The sequence below is a fragment of the Mandrillus leucophaeus genome, unplaced genomic scaffold (genome assembly GCF_000951045.1).
Source record: "Mandrillus leucophaeus isolate KB7577 unplaced genomic scaffold, Mleu.le_1.0 Scaffold196, whole genome shotgun sequence".
Taxonomy (NCBI): Eukaryota; Metazoa; Chordata; class Mammalia; order Primates; family Cercopithecidae; genus Mandrillus; species Mandrillus leucophaeus.
In genome coordinates, this window is record NW_012101987.1 from 1,723,910 (window position 1) to 1,745,404 (window position 21,495).

At 41.6% G+C, this 21,495-nt stretch overlaps 1 protein-coding gene across 1 annotated transcript in view; it reads left to right on the forward strand.

Moving 5' to 3' along the window:
* LOC105538642 (astrotactin-2) overlaps positions 1-21,495 on the forward strand; it is an 844,928-nt gene that overhangs the window by 398,089 nt on the left and 425,344 nt on the right. The window contains exon 7 of the mRNA XM_011978544.1: positions 17,914-18,081. Within this exon, the coding sequence (XP_011833934.1) occupies positions 17,914-18,081 (168 nt within the window). The remainder of the gene's footprint in view (positions 1-17,913; positions 18,082-21,495) is intronic.

Below are 21,495 nucleotides of genomic sequence, written 5' to 3' on the forward strand. Positions count from 1 at the left end.
CTGAAGGCCCAGACTCGGTTTTGTTTCTTTGCAGCATTTCTTTCCTTTTGCCTAAATCCCTTTGTCCCTTGTATTAGTCTGTTCTCATGCTGCTAATAAAGATATACCCGAGACTGGGTAATTCTAGAGGAAAGAGGTTTGACTCACAGTTCCATATGGCTGAGGAGGCCTCACAATCATGGCAGATGGCAAGGAGGAGCAAGTCACATCTTACATGGTGGCAGGAAAGAGAATGAGAACTAAATGAAAGGGCTTTCCCCCTATAAAACCATCAGATCTCGCGAGACTTATTCACTACCATGAGAACAGTGTGGGGGAAACCGCCCCATAATTCAATTATCTCCCACCAGGTCCCTCCCACAACATATGGGAATTATGGGAGCTACAGTTCAGATGAGATTTCGGTGTGGACACAGTCAAACCATAGCACCCCTCTACTCCATTTAGCTGTAATATCTCAGGTGACATCTCACCGCAATATTTGAACCAGGGTGGAGGATGAGAGAGTGATGAGTCTGTGACACCCACATGAGTGTTAATATGACCTGTGAGTTTCAGGGTTCCAGGGCCAACCATTCCCTACAAAGACTCAAATGAAGCATTAATGTGCTGGGCGGAGGACTTTCTATGGAAGCAGAGGCCTGAGAAAAGATACAGAGGCCTGGTGATGGGAGCTGGTGTCACACTTGAAATGTGACACCATTTAGCTGGTTTCTCTACCCCATTTAGCTGCTTTCTTATACTGAACTCAATATAAGGAAGTGTGACAGCTCAAGTATGACTGTTTGTAGGAAGCATTCTCTGACTTTGCAGTATGACTGTTTGTAGGAAGCATCCCTGCTCTGTGCACCCAAAGCTTCCTATTTTATCTTCATCACTACACTGATTATGTTCTATTATAATGCTCTATCTTGTTATCTCTCAATTGAACCATACACTACTTTCAGGCAGGGACTCTTTCTTCCACTTTTATAACCACCCCCTTTTGTCACGGTATTCAACACAGAGTGGGAGCTCAGTATATTTAGATCTGTTCCCTATTCAAGATACTTTTTTAAATAACTTTAAAAAAAAAACAATTCTGAGACATTTAATACCATTCCTGTAATTATGATTCCTGTTATTGAATTATTGCTTGCAGTTTTATTTTGAAACCCAAAATTTGTCACAAAATTTGACAATGAGGTAGACTCTTCAAAACCAGCCTTGATCCTAGTAAGCATAAGCTGCATTGCTCTCAAAGCTACATCAGGAATTGGGTGGAAGATAGAATAGGTAATTCTCACCAAGGTAGTATATCAGAAGATTCTTGGAGAAGGCAGAAGCTGAGTTGAGCGTGAAAGGGTAAGTTGGGCTTGTACAGATTCATTGTCCACCTAGAAGAACTCCTTGGAGGATGAGATGAGACTGGTTTGTACAAAAGGAAATTGGCCTCGGCTTCTCTCTCCCCAGTTGACCTGCAGCATCAGCCCTCAGCAGCGCCCAGTCCCATCCCCTCCCTAACCTCACACCCTCAGTAAGATCCATCTAGGCAACAGGTGCATACTTACGGCATATTGCATGTTCCAAACACAGTGTGAGGACAGCAAGTTGGCACCTAGAGGCCTTCAGTCCTATTTCAGTCCCCATCCTTCTCTCATTCCAGAAACAACCTCACTACTAGAATGCAAATCCATATAATATTAGATCCTTATGAAAATAACACAAGAAGTCATCATGTGCCGGGCAGTATGCTAGGTATTTTGCCTATAATCACTTTTTACATCTTTACAGACTTTATTCACTCATTGAACAAATATTTATTTCCTGTTTCTTGTGTGTCGTGGAGCAGTAAAGATGCTGTGCTGGAAAAGACAGACACAGCTCCTGCCTGCAGCATGCTTTCATTCTCAGCAGGAGACAGACACCAAAGCAAATTAGCAAAATAACAAAGTAAGCATTGGCAACAGGTGAGAGTAGCTGGGAGGATAATTAAAATGAGGTGTTAAATAATTAAAACATAGGAGAGTTGGGATGGAAGGCTCAGATATGCTGGTCAGGGAAGATCTCTCTGAGACAATGGCATTTAAAGGAACATGTGAAGTTGTGTGGGAGAGGAAAGTGTGTGTGTTCCAGGCAGAGGGACCAACACAGTCAAAGCCACTTGGGTGACTTGAACAAGGTGGAACAAGGTCAACGTGGTTGGGGCAGACTGGGTGATGAGTTGTAGAAGTGAGCACAGGAAAGCTTTTCTGTGGAATGGGCATTCTCTTTCCTTTCCATGGACAAGTACACGGAAGAAAGTAGAGCAGGGTAGAGCTCTGTGCAGCGTTCTTTGGTTCAGGGACATGCACTGTCTGATCCAAGTTTGTGTATTTAAGCTAAGCTGGTTCATTCCACTCCTGGCCAGTTCATGAAGACTTTCAATGCTGCATCTCTGGTCATTCCTCCCCCTTCCTTTACCCCACCCCCCTCATTTATTGTCTTCAGTTTTTTGTTGGTGGTGGTTGTTTGTTTTATTTTCAGTATCTTCCTGTTTCCTGTCATAGTTTTCGCTGTTTCTCCTGTACCTCTCTCCATGCTACCCTGAGAACCCGGGACAGATGGACTTCTTGGACCTGCCTCTGCACATTTGTCTCAGACGCAGCCCCTCTGCCCACTGTCCACTGCCCACTCTGATTCCATCCACCATAGCACTCTTGCAGCCAGCACATTTAACCATGCTGCTGCTGAGTCCCCAACTCCCAGCTGACAATCGTCTTCATTAGTTGAGGAGAATCAATTTTACTAAGCACCTTGAGTATTTGGAATTTCAAAGGATGAATAAATTGGCAAGGTGAAATTTCAGGGCAGTGGATGGCAACATTTTTTAAAGGAATTTGCCCCCACCTCCCGTGTTAAGTCTAGTTTTCAAAATCAGTGTGTTGCCATTGAAGACACTACTAGGGGAATGTCAGGGCACTTTCCCTTAAGAGAAATGAGAAAGTCAAAGAGAAACACATCAGCAAATAATGTTGTTTTGGTGTTTTTGCTTGTTCGTTTGTTTGTTTTTATTGCCCTGGGATACTGTGCCTGATTATTTCTCAGAAGTGATCTTTAATTGTTTCATCTAAAGGGTATGCATCTTCTTTGCTCTGTCTCCTCATAGAGGCTTGTGAATTGGATCCAGCTATTAGTAGCACTTACTAATTTCCTCTGAGTCTTGCTGGCTGAAGTGCCAGGCTTGGAACAACTTTTAATTTTGTTTTTAATTAAATTTCAGTTGTTTCAAATCACTCACTTTTAATGTCATTTCTTTGCAGTCCTCAGAGGCAGCAGGAACTGTGTGCTCTTGTTTATTCACACACACAATCTGATGTGTATATATCCATGGTGTGGCTAAAGACTGACTCCTGGCTGAGGACCAGAGCAGGAACAGGCAATTAGGAAAGTAGAAATGAGTCACAGAATGGGCTTTTGGTTACACTGCTATATCCAAAGCTAATATGTTGTTCAAGCAGGCGTCTTGGTTATTGTGTTTGTTTTTGTGAAACTGTATTTGAACAAGGCAGCATTTTCTTTTGTTTCACAGTAGAACTATCAAATATATGAAGGTAGAAATAGTATAAGAATAGCTAACATTTATCCAGCATTTATTATGTGTTGGATGCTGTTTTAAGCACTTTACATCTATTACCTCGTTTACATTAAAAGTGAGTAATCTGAAACAAGGGAAATTTAATTTACATATATTACCTCCTACATTCCTATGAGATTGTTATCCAAATTTTTATAGCTGAGGAACCAAGGCCCATTTAACTGGATCGTTATCATTTGGTTAGTTAGTGGCATTGCCAGGACGTGAATACCAGCTGCCTTGCTCTGTATTTCTGCTCTTAAACACTATCCTGGACTCTCTGTCTATAAAAAACAGAAAGGCTTCATCATCGAAATGAATTTAACAACAAAAAATAGCAATTGACTAGTTTTTTGAAACAGCGAGATGATGTTAACTTTGTTTGGTGTTTTATAGGGTCTCTGCGCATGCCCATTCCTGTTGTGTAAACCGCAGGAGTGCCCCATGGGATTTGGTCTGGATTCACAAACCATGGTTTGTCTATTTAGCTGTGCTCTTCCAGATGTTAGCAACTCAGAAAGGACAATTAGGTTTGAAAGCAAAAGCATAAATACACTCCAAATGTCCTATGTATCCCATAGTTTAGATTATCATTTGCTAGACCATTGGTTCCAACTGAAAATAGAACCCGACCTATTTTATATGTCAGAAACTTCACATTAAAAAAAAAGGCTCAGCACGTTGGCTCACGCCTGTAATCCTAACACTTTAGGAGGCCGAGACAGGAGGATTGCTTGAGTTCAGGTGTTCAAGACCAACCTTGGCAACATGGCAATATCTCATCTCTACAAAAAATGTAAAAGTTAGCCAGGCATTGTTGCATGTACCTGTAGTTCCAGCTACTAAGGAGGCTGAGTTGGGACAGTTGCTTGAGCCCAGGAGTTCAAGGCTGCATTGAGATATGATCGTTCCACTGCACCCCAGCCTGAGCAACAGAATGTGACCATGTCTCAAAAATAATAAAATAAAATAAAAAGGAACTTCACATATCTTGTTCCCTTTGCAAAGAACATTATTTCACTAATATGATTATCTCTCTTCTCCACTATAAAATACATACACACACACACACACACACACACACACACACACACACACACACCCCTATCAGGTGCTCACAGCAGCTTATTCCTTTCTACAAAGCATTCATTCCTATGTGTGATCATCTTAGTGTTAGTGCATTTACTTGCTTAATGCTCACCTTCTCTCCCACATTGTACACTCTATATGGACAAGTGCTATGTCTTTTATATTTTCTGCTGAATTCCCAGCTTTACAACCAGGCCTGGCACATAAGTGGTGCTCAGTAAACATTTGTTGACAGTATGAATAAATACATTCAGAAGTTAAACACAATAATCAGCCTGCTGAGAACTAAAGTGACAGGACATGAAGTACAGGACCCGGAGCGTGGTCTTCTGGATTCTGGTTCCAGGTTTGTAATTAAATAATTGTGTGTAACTTGGGCAAGGCACTTTTACTGACCTCAACTTCTCCATCTGTGACATGATAATGAAGTAACTCCCTAGAACATATCTGCATATACATTGAGTATAATATGATTGAATACCGACTGCTCTAATACATACTTTTTATTCTTTAACTTACTTCTTCCTCACGCTAACCCTACAGGTAGTTACTGTTTTTTTCTGATTTTATTTTTTTCAAATGAGCTTACTGAGTTCGAAAGAGGGTAATACCTTTGCCCAAGGCCACACAGCTATGAAACAGACCTAACTCCAGAACCTCTAACAGCTCTTGCTATGAGGATCAAGAGAGATATTGGATGTAAAGTTGTTATGCAGTGTTTTAAATGCTAAACAAAAATAAAATTGCATATTATTAAGGCCCTTTAGTGAACCTCAGGTAAGATCTGAAGGGCCACTGGAGAGTGTGGGGAGGGAACTGTGGGGTTTGCCTCTTTTGTTTCCATTTGATAACGTCTATGGCAATGTTCTACAAATAGTTGCCTTAAAGCACCATTTGTCACTCCATTCATTGATTCAAAATGCTTTACTGATTACCCACTAAGGGCCAAACCCTGTGCTTAGAGATGCCAATTTAAAGATGAATTAGATATGGTTTCTTCTTTAGAAAACTCACTCTCTCCCTAGGTAAATAAGACATCCATATGCCCTAAACCTTGCCACGTGCTGACTCCTCTGAAAGGGTGGGCTAAATTCGAAGGCACCGGTGGGGATACTGATATAAGAAAAGAGATGCATGTGGCAGGCTTCAGGACAGAGGAAAGACAGGCTACTTCCAGGTGATGGGACCAGGGAAGGAAGACAAATGAGTATAATCTGGGAAGATAGGGGTGGTGAAGAGGAAACTTCAGGATATAGGGACAAAGGCAAGTGTGAGAAGAAGAAAGTGGCATATTTAGTCAATTTCCGCCTATCTTGGCCCAATGTCTCAGCCTCTTCCAACAGAGGGAGAACATATTCTTAGCAATTAGCTAGACACCAAAAAAAAAAAAAAAAAGTTTCCTCACCTTCTATGTGTTTGACTCACTACTACAATTTTATATATATTCTACCCTTTCTTCCTTCCCAAACCTTCTGAGGTTGGTGTTATTGCTGTTTTCAATATCATAGAAGTACTAGTAATAGTACCATCATCAGTATTCTTATTAAAAAGGTAATACAGGTGTAAATGGAGCAAATGTTAAATACACCCTCTTTCCTATTCCTAGGATATTTCCAATACTAGTCTGCCCGGTTGATTACTCTTTTGATGTATATCTTTCTAGAACTTTTTCTACACACACACACATACACACACACAGACACACACACACACACATACACACAGAAACCCTGAATGGCTATTTTTATGTTTATTTATTTCAAATCTGAGATAATACCTTATCTATTTTTGGGCAACTTGCTTCCTTCATGAACCATGGACATCTCAATGTGCCAATACACACAGGAGTGTGTGTTAGGTATTGTCCCATTTTACAGAACAGGATCCCCAAGGTTCACAGAGGTGAGTCATGGGCATAAAGTCCATCAGGTGGTAAATGGCAAGGCTGGGGTTTCAACCAGTCTTCTCTGGCTCCTTCAGACTACATTTCACCAGCTGCGTCCAGGAACAGAAGACAAGAATTCACCTTTCATGCGACATATACCAGAAACTCGTACCTCAGCCACCCTGGGTCCTATTTGATCCCCAGGGCCTTCATTTGGCCCTTGAATAAAAACCTTATTTTTTTTTTTCTCCTTACCTTTCCCAGAATTCATAGTAGAACTTGACTAGTGAAAGGCTGGTTACTGGGAAGGCTAGAGTGTGGCTAAGCTGCAGATCCCCATTATTACATTGCCCCAGGTATTAATATTATATATTTAGGCAGCTGTTCTCATCTGTGCCTGACAGTGAAATTTGTTCTATCAACATGACCATTGAAACTGCTGATTTTTGGATGCTTGGCCCCATGTAGTCCTTTGTAGCATCATAAAACAATTAGATTTAGGCTTAGCATTAATTTGAATTATCGTCCAGTTTCCAGAAAATATCTCCTGAAAATGTCATGACAATATATTACATGTCTTTGGAGATATTAAGTATTGAATTACAATATTATGTCACCTTCTCCCTGACTTCTTTGTTTTTTTTCTTCCTCTCTCTTTCAACATGGTATGATTTATGTTTCAGCTACCACCATGAGAAGCTCAGTATTTATAGAAGTAATGAGCGATGTATGTTGACAGAGGCAAAAAATAAATAGAACAACCAGAAATCTCAGTGATGTGGATAGGTTTTCCTTGAAGCAAGCAGAATGCAAGGCAGCCATGTGTTAACAGAGCTCTGGGGTCAGAGTCAGGTAGCCTGCATTCTAATTTTGCATTATCAGTTTCCTAGCTGTACAATTTAGGACATGTACATTTAACCTCTTTTAGCTCCAATTTCCTTGTCTGTAAAATGGGACTAAAAGCAACACCTACCCTCTAGTGGTATTTCTAAGCAATGGCATTAGTAAAAAGAAAAATCCCATTTTCTATGTGCATTCAATGAGTGAGGAACATACACAGACTTACATTTACCTTGCAAATCCTGCAAGGTAAGTGCTATTCACCCTCTTTTAGATGAGGAAGCAGAGAAAAGAAATATCGAGCATTTCCCAGGGTCACTCAAATGATGAATCGTCCAGGCACCTTTTGAATCCACATGTGCCCACCTCAAGGTCTATGCTTTTTCCAGTGAAGCCATTTCCAGACAAAAGAGAAGAGAGCAGAAAGCAAGAGACCTAGAGAAACAGGAACACTTACAAACATACACACGCTGACACAAGAGACACAAAGCAGGCAGGTGCCTATGCCTAATTTGGTCAATTGGCATGGAACCCACAGTGTAGTCATGAAAGAGATTTGGGGAGGAATTGCTAATACGGTCATTCTTAGTCCTCACAGTTGTGAGCTGTCCTTTCCAAACAGCTCCTGATGTTTCTGCTGATTCCTTGGGAAAGGCAGAAGGAAGCACATCTCATAAAAAAGGGTGGACCCTAAGAAGTGGAAACGGGGCTGCAGGGAGCATAGTGAAGCTGGTGGGTCCTGTAGGCCACAAGGTGCACTCATTCGTTTGTTAATTTCTTCAGCTATTCATATCTTAGCCACAAATGTTCGTTCCAAATGTATTGCACCTAATATATGCCAGGCATACTTCTAGGACCCCTACAATGGTTCCTCATTCTTGCAACATGTCTTCAAGTAGGGTCCCTCATTCCCACCCTATGCAGATCATCCCAGGAAACTGTGACAATCAGGGGAAAAGCTGCTAGGATAAGTCAGCCTAGAAGAAATGAGTCTAGCCTGAGTAGGTGAGAGCAAGGTGACTTTGTTTTTTTTAATGAAACTAATATCTGGCTGTGTCCCAAGCAGGATCACCATGTTGCACAATTTCAGAAGGTGCCATCTACATAGGACACAGTGTTGACAGAATTATCTGTGCTTATGTGTATGTACAAATGTGTATACACATATACATGGGCATACACAATTATCAACTGTATATACACATGCAAAATATATAGTAATATGTATTATATATGCAGACAGATATATGATTGTAAATAGAATGTGTAATTTATCTTGTACATTTTGTGCCTAGAATAACAAAACATGAAGGCCTTAGCCAGGAACTATCCATAGGCAATCCAAATGAATCTTTTTTCATTTCCATAGATGCTCTATGAAGTAAGCATTATTCACATTGTACAGATTAAGAAATAGAGGAGGCTTACCAAGACTAAGTGATTTGTTCTAGAATCATACAGCAACTCAGTGGCTGGGCCAGATTTAATCTGTTCCTATTAGACTCCTGTCAAAGTTCCCATCTAAGTTCATGTCTTACTTGAGCAACTGACACAGAGAGAGATTTTTCAGTATTAGTAATTCAGAGCTAAATGACCTCTGGATCTCGGGAGTAGTCGTCAACCATGTTCATTCGAAAAGCACAGATCTTAGTTAAAAAAGAAATCCAACACTAAAATTGGGTCTGATGCCTAAATTCCCAATGAAGTCATAAAAAGAGTCCAAAAAATAAAATAAATAAATAAATAATTAAATTAAAAGTAAACAGCTGCTTTCAACCTGTAGCCAAAATTCTTCTTTAAAAATGGGAATACATGTCATGACTTTATTCTTTTCCCGTTGCCTAGTTTGGTACCAAACCACTGTGTTCTTGGGGGAAAAGAGACTTTTTTGAAATGTCAAAACTTCAAACCTTTTTTGTCCAGACTCAAACACCCCTAACTCAACTTTGAGGCAAGACCGCAGATACATAAAGGCATGTAGAATTCTGTGGCAACGTGTTTTCAGCCAGACTTTGATCACAAGTCTGAGGTAGGGAAGAATATATATATATGTATATTTAACCCAGAATACTCCAAATCCCAGTGGACTGTTCATCTCCATGGTCTTTTTTCTGGGATATGCAGTGATGAGATCTCAATGCCTCTTCTATGAAGTGGTCCTCTCACAGTTATTAGCATTTCCTCCTCCCAGGAGGGAGCTCTAGCCCAGTGACAGTTCCCCTCCACCGGGACGGTTCTTGATTGTCAGTGGAAGATACTGGCACAGACTCTGAGCTCTTAGAAGTTATGGCACTTGGATTCTGGTCTAGCTCTGACACCTGTGGCTCTGGGAGAGTCAGTTGACTTCTCTCACTCCCACCTCCCTCATGGCCAGAAGAGGTTGAGCGTCACAAAGTCCATGTTCTAACTGTGGCTACTTCACTAATCCCAGGGGGATCTTAGGCACATCCCCCACCCCTTTCCTTGACCCTCAGTTTCCTTATCTCTGCAAAAGGGTCTGATTATAACATACATTCTCAATAAGGACGTAACGTCGCCAAAGGGGTAAAAATTGATCTTGGGGAGGGGGTGAAAATATTTTACTCTATGTACAGTGAAAGCATAGTATATAAACAGTACATACAGTGTATAAGCAGATATACAATGTATCTCTGGTATTAAAATTTCATGGGTGGGAGGTGGTTAGGAAAAAATGTCTAAAAACACTTGATAAAAATATTAAACGTTGAGAAACTCTGGACTAGAGAGACTCAAAGTTTTCTGATAGTCTGTAAAATTAGATACATAGCTATCATAGCACCATAAAATTCTAATCTGTTGTGTAACGATTCCAGGAAACCCCAATCTTAACCAAGTTGCTATCTTCTTCAGAGCATGAAAAGAAAAAAAAGTACTTTCATGTAAAATTAACAGAAAGAGGGTGACTGTCTTTAAAATAGCCACTGGAACATCTCAGCGTTTTCTTAGCTTCTTTCTTTGCTTTGTCATTTCCATCTGATTCACACACTTTATGGGTATTATAATCCCTCTGTCCATCCAGTGATGTTGGAAGTGTTTAGAACCAGATAAGACACCAGACTTGGTATCTGGGGAGTGGATGAAAATAGCTTAGATCAGACTCGGGTTTTTATCTTGAGCTCCATGAACCTCCAGGGGATCCATCGATAGAACTGTGCTTCACTTATTGATGACATTTGCTATACTATAAATTTGGTTTTATACGTTTGAAAGCTTTATTCTGAGAAGTGATTCATAGGTATCCCAAGCACAAAATAAAGGTTACTAAGGGGAGCAAATGGCAAGCTTGAGATATTTGCTGTCAAATAAGTCAGAAGTGGCCAAGGGCAGTGGCTCACACCTGTAATCCCCACATTTTGAGAGGCCAAGGCAGGTGGATCGCTTGAGCCCAGGAGTTTGAGACCAGCTTGGGCAACATGTTGAAATCCTGTCTCTACAAAAAACACAAAAAATTAGTCAGGTGTGGTGGTACTGTAGTGTCTCTGTAGTCCTAGCTACCTGGGAGGCTAAGGTGGGAGGATCACCTGAGCCAGGGTCGAGGCTGCAGTGAGTCGTGATCGCACCACTGCACTCTAGCCTGGGTAAGTTAGAGCTGTTTCAAAAACATAAATAAAATTAAATTAAATTAAATTAAATTAAAAAACCAACCAAACAAACAAAAAGAAATAAGACAGAGGTAATTTGCTAGGGCTGCCATAAAACAAGTTTCACAGCCTGAGTTGCTTAAGCAACAGAAATTTATTTTCTCATATTTCTGGAGGTTAGAAGTTTGAGATCATGGTGTCAGCAGAGCTGGTTTCTTCTGGGGCATCTCTCCTTGGCTTGTAGATGGCTGTCCTCTCCCTGTGTCCTCAGATGGTCATTCCTCTATGTGTATCTGTGCCCCAATATCCTCTTCTTATAAGGACATCAATTATATTGAAATAGGACCCACCCTAATGACCTCATTTAACCTGAATTACCTCTGAAGAACCTATCTTCAAGGACAGTCACATTCTGAGACACTAGAGGTTAGAACTGCAGCATATGAATTTGGGGCAGAACACAGTCCAACCCGTAATGAGTAGGAACCATACAGAGGAACAGAAAAAGGTTGGGGTTGATTCAAGGCAAAAGGAAAGAAGATGGCAGAGGAAAGAGAGCTGGGAGTGGAAGGTCAGGAAGTGAAGACAGAGATAACCAGAGGAGGACTCTCGAAGATCCTTGTAAGAGAACCACCCCCACAATAATGTTCCTCCAGAGTGGTTGCTCTCAGAGACTGGTTGCTCCCAGCTATCCAGGTTGCCTCTGGCCATACTCAAAAACCCTCAAGCTTGTTTTTAACCACAATTTTGCAGTCGATCACCCACCCTTATATACTTTTCTGTTGATGGTAGGTGGTGGAATGTATTCAAGCCTGACTTGGGGCTCTGTGGACCTGGGAGAAGGGTAAAAGTGGCATATTCTTCTTGAGTCTGTCGGGCTGATAGTAGATATGATCTTCATTCCTGCTTCATCACACAGTTTGTTTTTCATCTTGTTCTCAGGAAGATGTTTCTCCCAGGTCCAAGACAGCTAGGACCCATGGTATTCATGATGTAACAGAAGGAAGGGAATCTTTAATTATTTTTACCCAAAGAAAGAGGGAAAATAAAAATGAAAACTTTTGGCTAAAACAGTCTCTACGCTTCATTTGTAAAGACCATCTTTTAGCCACACAGTCTTTCATTACTGTGCTCACCATTTGCCACTGTGACCACAGCCTTCTTTTGAAATCTCCTGTCCATGGTTCTCAGAGGTCTATTTCATGATGCGAGGTGTAATGAAAGGGATTTGCAGCTGCTGTCTGGCTCTCCAGGCAATTTTGTCTGGTGATACCTCCTTCCGTGGTATTTTTAGTTCTCATCTGTAGCCTTCTGTTTCTTTCGTGGCTGTGCCTCTGGCTTTTCAGAGTATACTACAGAGTGGCCTGAGCTCCCCAGCTCACCCCTGATCTATGCTGCACAATTACAGAAGCAAGCTGATAATCAATGTAATTGAAGATCAGAGTTAATGAGGACCTCCGTGCCCGTGCAGTCCCCTGAGCAACGCTGGGCTTCAGATGCTAGATAACTAAATGATTGGGCTGAACTGAAAATCCATTTGGCTAATTAGATGATGTATATTCCCATAAGTAAGTGGGAGAAAAAAAACATATATATATATATATTTAAAAATAAGGAAACATGACATTTTGAAGTTGAAATTTTGGCAGAGATTTATTTCAGAGTCATTGCTCTCTGGGGAGATCTATTTGAGTGTAGTAAGGAACTCAGAACAGTCAGTAAAGTGGGGAGGACACTTTAAAGCCAAAAAATAAAACGAGGGTCCAAAGAAAAACTAGAAAAACATGAGACACATGGAATAGTGCCTTTTATTCTTTTTCTGTGTAGTTTGTATTCCCAAATAAATGGAATTTATTCAGAGAGCTCTGCTAGACATGCCTTAAACTTAGTGCTCTCTTTGTCTCTTGTTCTCTCTCACATGCCCACACCCAACCTTGACTTCACCCTAAGCACGGCAGTGATAGTAGAGTTAAATGAAGCCGGGCTTTGCCTTCAAGAAATGCACAATCTAGATGGGCAAATAAGTAAGGCAAGTGAGGGGCAGGGGGAGGGGAGCAGACAGTCATGCTTTACCTTAGATTTTTCATATCTGATCTTCCTTCCTGGGCTGTAAGTTCTCAGTAGGCAGACGTTCTCAACCAGAGCCTGCTGCAGGGCTTGGCACATAGCCATATCGGAGTGAATGAACGACACTCTACCACAGCACATATAGGTGCTACTTGAGTGGCTACTTGCAAGTAGTAAAGAGATTAAGAGTAGTGCAGGCCAGTTTTGGAGTCTAGCCTTAAGGGTTAAACGCCACACAGGTAACCACTTACTCTGGGGGAAACAGTTCATTATGCCATGGTCTCCTTTGCATCCTTCAAGGTATAGCTTAAAGGCCAACTCTTCAGTGTTCCTCTTTGAGCCTCCTTTTTCCTCTCCCTTATATCCAAAGACAATGCCTATATTTTTCAGGCAATTCTTACCACACTCTAGGTTGTACTAAAGATATCTGGGCAGATATTTGATCTCCCTTGTTTTATCCCTAATTTTCTCAATGGATTCAGCCCATTTCTTAGTCTCTATGTCTATTTCTTACACAGGAAGGAATTTAATCAACATTGGGTAAATGATTACATTAAATTTGGCGCAAAGTTACTTCTTTTCAGACTCTGATATGGCACCTCCCTGCCACACATCCTTGATCCTTCTCACTGAGTTTCTCTACCTCCCTCTCTACTTTTGCCATACACATCATGAGCCCATTCAGTGAACAAGAGCTCCGGAGCCACAATAGTGATGTTCGACATTTAGTTTGGAACTGGGGAGATTCTGAAGGGCTAGTCTTATATTCTGGTTCTCACAGGATGGAAAAATTAAACTGTGGGATCAATGTGGTCTGTCTCTCTCTATCTTTCTGTCTTTCTCATAATAACACAAAAACAACACAAGCTTTGTGAGGAGACCTGGATGCTATTGCCTTCACACTCAGCTTCACACACTTCACACACTTCTGCTTCACAATTCCATGATGAAGTGAATTGAACTTCCCTCTAGTCAAGCATGGAACTCTGATTTCATTAATGCACTTGACATTCACTAAGGTCCTAGTATGTATCAGGCATTTTACTGAGAGTTGGATTGATAAGGACTAATGAGTCATGACCTCTTCTCTGTAGGAAATCACAGTGTATCAGAGAAAGCAAAAGTCCTCCAACTCTACATGATATGCACTATAGAAGAATTCACAGACTACTATAGACAGAGGAAAAGGACCATAAAAAGCAACTGACTGAAACCCCTAAGCCTCAAGATAGCTTGAAAAAAGGCAAATGTTCCAGCTTCGAAGGCTGAAAAATCTTGGTTTAAGTTCCACTTTGGCCACTTACTGGTTGTGCAAATTTGACCATGTCAATTTCTCTCTGAACTTCATGTTCAGTTGGAAGAAATACCTATCCTGCAAGGCTGTTGTAAGGATTAAGTGAGCAGAATACATATCACATTCATGCCACGAATGAACAGAGGACATTCAAAGGATAGTAACTCCCTTCTGCCATTAAACCAACTGTGTAACTCTGCATAGTATCTTTTTAAAGACATTAAGGATAAACTGCTGCCTTAGTTTGTCCAGCCTACTATAGCAGTTGGTTTATAAACAACAGAAATTTATTTCTTACAGTTCTGGAGACTGCAGATTCCAAGATCAAGGTGCTAAAATATTAAGTGTTTGATAAGGGTCCATTTCCTTATTCACAAATGGCCACTTCTCCCTGTGTCCTCCCATGGTGGAAGGAGTGAGGGAACTCTCTGGAGTCTCTGTGCTAAGGGCACTCATCCCATTTAGAGGCTCCACCCATGTAATCACCTCCCAAAGGCCCCACCTCCAAGTATCACCACATTGGGGATTAGGTTTCAACACAGGAATTTGGGAGGACACAAACTTTCCATTTATTATACCTGCTTTTTTAAGCTAGTCTCTTCCATGGAGACTCATATTTCTCATAATTGAGAGAAATCTGTTTACTGGTATTGCATTTAGAGCTTCTAAGTTCATAAGAATTCAAAATAATAATCAAAATAGTTCCTGTTCCTTGAGATTTCACAGAGCTTGTAGTGGACATTGTGATGCTGCCCTCAGGTTTCCAGTCAGCACCTAGGCACTTATTCCCCAGCTGCCAGAAATGTGGATCGTTGACCACTCTCAGCTGAGTCATTTTTTGAGTAATGCCTTCCATTGAAAGGGACCACTCCACACAAGATTACGTCCCCTCTCCAGGGACAGCTCATAGCTTATAACTGGCTGATGTGGGGATAGAAAGTCCTGACATCTTTGTCTTGATTTGGAACATCACTGAAGGACCGTCCCAGCCCCAGAGTTCCTCCATGGGATCAGCTGAGGGCTTTGCTGTGTGTTAGTTTGACCTCTCCCTTTGCCCAATCCCACTTTGCTCATCCTCTTACAAGAATATGTACCTCAAAACATCCTGAATGCTTGTGTCTGCCTCCGAGTCTGTTTTCTGGTGATTCGGACCTAAGACAAATGCATTGTCTTATGCAATCTTTATATCAACCTATGAAAGGGGACTTGGTATCACACCTTTCATATAGGGTAACTGAGGGTTTGTTTTTTTGACCAAGTTTGTAGAGCTGGTAAGTAAAAAAGTGAGGATATGAGCTCATATCTTGCTGATTCTATTCTCTTTATTACTGCACTGTGTAACTTTCCTGAAGTAGAGGGATTAACCAAACTCAGTCCTGGGACACAATTCAATATCCATCTTTCAGTCTTTAGTGAGAATAAATACAAGAATTATCCATTTAAACAGCATGACTGTGCTTTTTTAAAGAAAAATCTGTAGTTGATACTGATGTTCTGTGCCTTCCTCAAGGACCCATGTGACATGTTTCTGCTTGGGCTTATTTCCAGGGGGGGAAATATGGCTTTGCAGATAGATTTGCATATCTTCTTCTGCCAGAAATTTGAAATATGGAATCCAACAGACTCCTTCCTTTTTTGCCTTAGCTGCCAAGGACTTTAGGGCCAACTTGAAATGTGGTCATTTCGTTATCTCAGTCCTGATACTATCGATTCCCCCTACTTCACAAAGATGCCTCTTTCTTTTGCACCAGAATTATGTTGTCCACTGTGCCTTTACTTAGGGATTTACTGCATAGGATGACAGAAATCATATGATTTGTGTGAATTAGAGAAGCTAATCATTGCCGATCATACCCTTACTATTTCCAGGGAAACTTCTCCTCCCATAGTCTTAGATGCTCAGTCAGCCAGGTGTGGTCTGATGTGATCCCACCTCTCTGGCCATTGCTCATTGGACCACAGCTTTTCACCAGAGTCAAGAGGAGTCCAACCATAGGTCAGCCAGCAGAGTCAGATGTGACCTGACAGAGAGGCCTCCATAGAACCCATTTGATTCTTATTAACTGAGTCTGTCTTTGGAGAACTTGAATTGCACTCACAGAAAGATTTGTTTCTTTGTTTTTACTTGACAGTGAGGTAGACACAAGGTGAGAAGCTGAGTCATGTTAATTATAAAACACAATTTAAAGTCTCCTGCTGCTGCCGTCTCTAGATCTGCCATCAATCTAGACTCACGCTCCCTGTCTAGCTTTGTGAAGCCTGGTCCTGTGTGGGTACATATTTTTCCCACTGTGAAATTCTATCTTTGTTTTGTTTTATTGCTATACATACATACACTCACCATTTGCAACTTGTATGCAGCCATCCTGAATGGGCTTCTGTTTCTCGCCTCCCAAAAAAAGTATGTGTGTATATATATGTGTGTGTACATGTGCATGTGTGTGGAATATCTATAGAGTATTATACATTTACAGGTAATATAGTAATATATACATATATGTATGTTTCCACATATATGTGGGATAATAAGGAACATTTTAGAGCAAATATTGGCCTACGCAAGCACTCAAGAAGAAATGTTAGCCATCATAAATGTTGAAAAATTGGTTGATTAGAATAAAAATGTTAATATTTAGCTTCTCCTGAAGAAAATCTGAAGATCTGGTGCCAATAGCCTTTAGTTCCATGTGGCAAGACCTGCTGGAGCTGTATCATAGCTGCTCCATTTTAATGGGGCCTACAGTGTTCCTTGTGTGTCAAACCCCACCTTCTCCCTATTGTTCTGCAACATCAGGGCATTTTTTTTCTTGGGTGGGCGCTGCTCTTTTCCTTAGAGGTGCTGGGGATTTCTTTGGAAATCTCACTTTGTCTCTGTTTTCTCTATCTTGGTCTGTCTCTCTCTATCTTTCTGTCTTTCTCATAATAACACAAAAACAACACAAGCTTTGTGAGGAGACCTGGATGCTATTGCCTTCACACTCAGCCAGTCTCTCCTGTTGATGTTAGCCTCCTGGCCCCTGTGGGTATCAATGACCCCTGTTCCAGAGGAGACACCTGAGTGACAGGGACATTAGCTTTTTTCATTTCCTTTGAAATTTAGTATTTAATCATTATTTCCTAGGATAAGTCAGGTGCCAGCTAAGCATTTTATCTACATGAATTTATTTCATTCCCTTATCAACTCCATGAGGTAAGTTCCATTAATATTCTCCTTTACAGAGGAAGTAACCAAGACCCGGGGCATTGTGTGACTTGCCCGAAGTCAATGCCTATTAAAGGCAGATCCTGAATTTGACCCTACTTCCCTCTCAGTCCTAAGGGCCTATCTTTCATCACTAGGCTGAATTCTCTCCCATGTTTGATCTGCCTCTATCTCCCTATGGGCTTGCAACACCATGACGGCCACATTGCAAGTGCGCTTAGACAAATGAGATCAGATGACCCGGGGGGTGTGGCTCGTACGCACCTCTCTGTGTTCCTGTAGCATCAGCTAAGACCTTAAAATCAGTGAGAAAGTAGTCATCTCTCTGTTCACCCATAGGAAGCAGCTTCGTGGTGAGTGAAGGGAGCTACCTGGACATCTCCGACTGGTTAAACCCGGCCAAGCTTTCCCTGTATTACCAGATCAATGCCACCTCCCCATGGGTGAGGGACCTCTGTGGACAAAGGACGACAGATGCCTGTGAGCAGCTCTGCGACCCAGAGACCGGTGAGCCATGGGAGCCGGGATGGGGATAGAGGGTGGGAGAGTCTGGGTGGAAAGAGGCTCTGTGCTCCCTCTACCTAAAGAACTATGGATTCTGAGCCATTGATAAGTGACTGGATAAGAAGGCCCATCAATCTAATTAACACTAATCTATGTGCTGCCTTTGCCTTTCAAGGGAGGAAATTCTTAGAGAAACACAGACTCTCAGAGTAAGAAAGGACCACAGAACATCTGGCCCAACTCCAGACAAGCAAAATGTCTGCACTTCAGATATCCCTGCGTTCAGAGCTTATCTTCTTGTGACTAGCTGGGTGATCTTGAGCAAGACACTGCCTACCTTTCAGTACAAGAGAATGAAAATAGCACCCAACCCACAAAACTGTCATTAGGATTGAATGAGATGCTGTATAGAAATCTCATGCATATTCATTCATTCACTCAACAGGTATTTCTTTAGTAGCCAGGCATATTTTTAGGTATTGGGAAGATAGCAGTGAACAAAATATTCAAAATCTCCACCCTCATGAAGCTTACATGCTACTGGGGTAGACACTAAACATGCACTGTGGAATATAGTAGCCACTAGCTACATGTGGCATTTTATTTAAATTAATTGAAATTAAATAAAATTAAACATTCATTTCCCCAGTCATACAACCCAGATTTCAAGTGTTCCATAGCCATACACTAGCAGCTACATTTTTGCACAATATAGATATACAGTATCTTCATCATTCTGAAAATTTCTATGAGACAGTGCTGCAGTAGTCAAATAAGCAGGTAAATTATATGACTCTATGAGGTGATGATAGATGCTGGTGTAGGGGAAAAGAATGATGTACAAAGCATGTAGAGTGCTAAGCTGGGAGTATGGGTGGAGTTTCATTATACACAGTGTGGTCGGGGAGGCCTCTCTGAGAAGGTGACATTTGAGCATCCACCTTGAGATGGGAGAATAAACCATGTCAGTATCTGAGGGACGTGTTCCAGGCAGACGGAGATAAAAGAGTCAGTGGCGCAGTCTCTACTTACTACAACCTCCACCTCCCAGGTTCAAGTGATTCTCCTGCCTCAGCCTCCTGAGTAGCGGGGATTACAGGCACATGTCACCATACCTGGCTAATTTTTGTATTTTTAGTAGAGATGGGTGGTTTCACCTTGTTGGTCAGGCTGGTCTTGAACTCCTGACTTCATGATCCACCCATCTCAGCCTCCCAAAGTACTGGGATTACAGGTGTGAGCCATTGCGCCTGGCCTAATATGCTGCTTATTTAGCACTGGCAGTGGGGCCAAGATGGAGAGTAAGAAAGAAGGGGAGAAGGAGAATAAAGCTGAGAAGAAGAAGTTTTGGGGCATGGTGGTCCTCAGGGCCTTGTATAGGATAATATGGACTTCAGATTCTACTCTGAGGAAGACGGACAGTCTTTGGGAGATTCTGAGTACAGAAGTAACATGCTGTAACCTGCATTTGAATAGGACCACTCTGGCTGCTGTGTGGTGAATTGATTCAGGAGTGTTCAAAGGTCCTGTTACTCTAATCTAGGCAAAGGTTGGTAGTGGCTTGGACCATGGAGGTAAGAGACAAAGATGATGAACAGTGATCAGATTCTGGATATATTTAAGAGTATACGCTCAACAGAATTTATTGCTGAGAATAGAATGCAAAAAATAGAGTGGAGTCAAAGATTATTCCAAATTTTTCAGTCTGAACAATGGAACACATTGAGTTATTATTAACTGAGTCAGGGGATGCCGCGGGAAGGTCAGGGTTGGGTGAGGAAGACAAAGAGTGCTGTTTTGGGTGTAAGTTCAAGACGACTACTAAACATCAACAGAGAATGGGCATTTGGGTCCTGATCTAAGAGCCCCCAGCTAAATTGGGATTCCAGTAGTAGAACGTTTAGCAACCCTTCCCAAATGGGAAATAAAGTGGAGCTGGGTGTGGGTGTTTACAGTGTGCCCTTCACGGGATGCTTCTTTTAACTGGTGGGCAGTCTAAGATCTGGTTGTCTGATGGTGACCCAGGAGATCACCTGTGATCCTGTGAACTTCTCACACAGGAAGCTTGATTACACTGGCTGCCACCCTTGGTGGTTTATCTAACCTGTGCACAGTGAATGCCTGCCTGACCATCAGTCATGTGCTGGGAGCCTGCCCGTGTGTTCTCCCCAGCATCCAGGGCCTAGGATAGCCCCTGCTCCTTCAAACAGAAGGCACAGATTCAATTAAACACCACCGTAGGAAACAAGTTCAAAGATTAAATACTTACAGATCCTGAGTCAGGAAGGCAATCTTCTGTCCCTGGGTCACAGGAGGCAAGAGATGGGGGATGACTCAGTTGCCAATTTTGTTAGTTTAATTGTCTTGACAAAACTGTGTTTATTTCTATCACCTCATCTTCTGCCTCTATTCGCCTTGTGTCCTGGGTTCTAGGCATACCACCCACGTGCAGGTTCGCTGAAGGCACCATGCCCTTGCATGCCTCTGTCCCTTTCACAGGCTGTTTCTTCCCCTTGAAAATGTCTTTTTCCTTTTAATGGGAGATCAGGGGCTTCTTTTTATTTCCTACACTTTCAGCCCAAACACCTTTCCTCCCACAGGTGGCATTCCTGACCCCCTCCCCCTAGCCCTGAACAGACGAATGGGCCCTCCCACCTACTGTCATAGCCTTCTGTGCTTCCATATGTCATGGCCTTGTTCCTCTACAAAGTCATTGTTCTTTCCTTGTCTGGAACTATCACCAGACTGTAAACTTTGTTGGAGCAAGGAGGGAGGTTCAAGATGTCTGTTTCACTTTTCTTGCTATCTTTAAAATTCAGCATAATGCCTGACATGTAATTAAGAGACAAAGAATAATACAAGAAGGAAGGAAGAAGGGAATTTTCCTCCCGATGCTTCTTGAAACAATTGTATATACCAATTCTAGTTGTTCCCCTTTTATTCACTTACATAAGAACTCAAGTTAAATATTTGGCAGATCTAGAAAAACTGGATCACCAACAACTGTGCAGCATCCAGGTATCTGAATTCTAGGATACCCTGGTCTTACTCTCTTATTCCAACACATCTCCAGCAGCATGCCTCTTTCCATTGCTTACTCTGCTTATACTCACAATTATTCCCCAAACATCCCCATGTAAAGTTTTACCTTTTGACTAGAGTTCAGCTCTTCTCTCCACCTGAAATGCCTCCCACCCTTTAATCATCTACCTTCCACAATCCTACTCATTTAATTTCTTCTTACTTCTTCTCAGTAGAATGGATGACTTCTTCTACAGAATCATCAGAGTTTTTTGTTGACTAAAAACCAGATTAAAACTTGAGTTAATGATTGAAAGTTTATCTCCCCTGCTAGAAAGTAAATTCCTTAGGGCCAGAGATCATATCTATTCCTATATTCTTTCCACTGCAATGCCC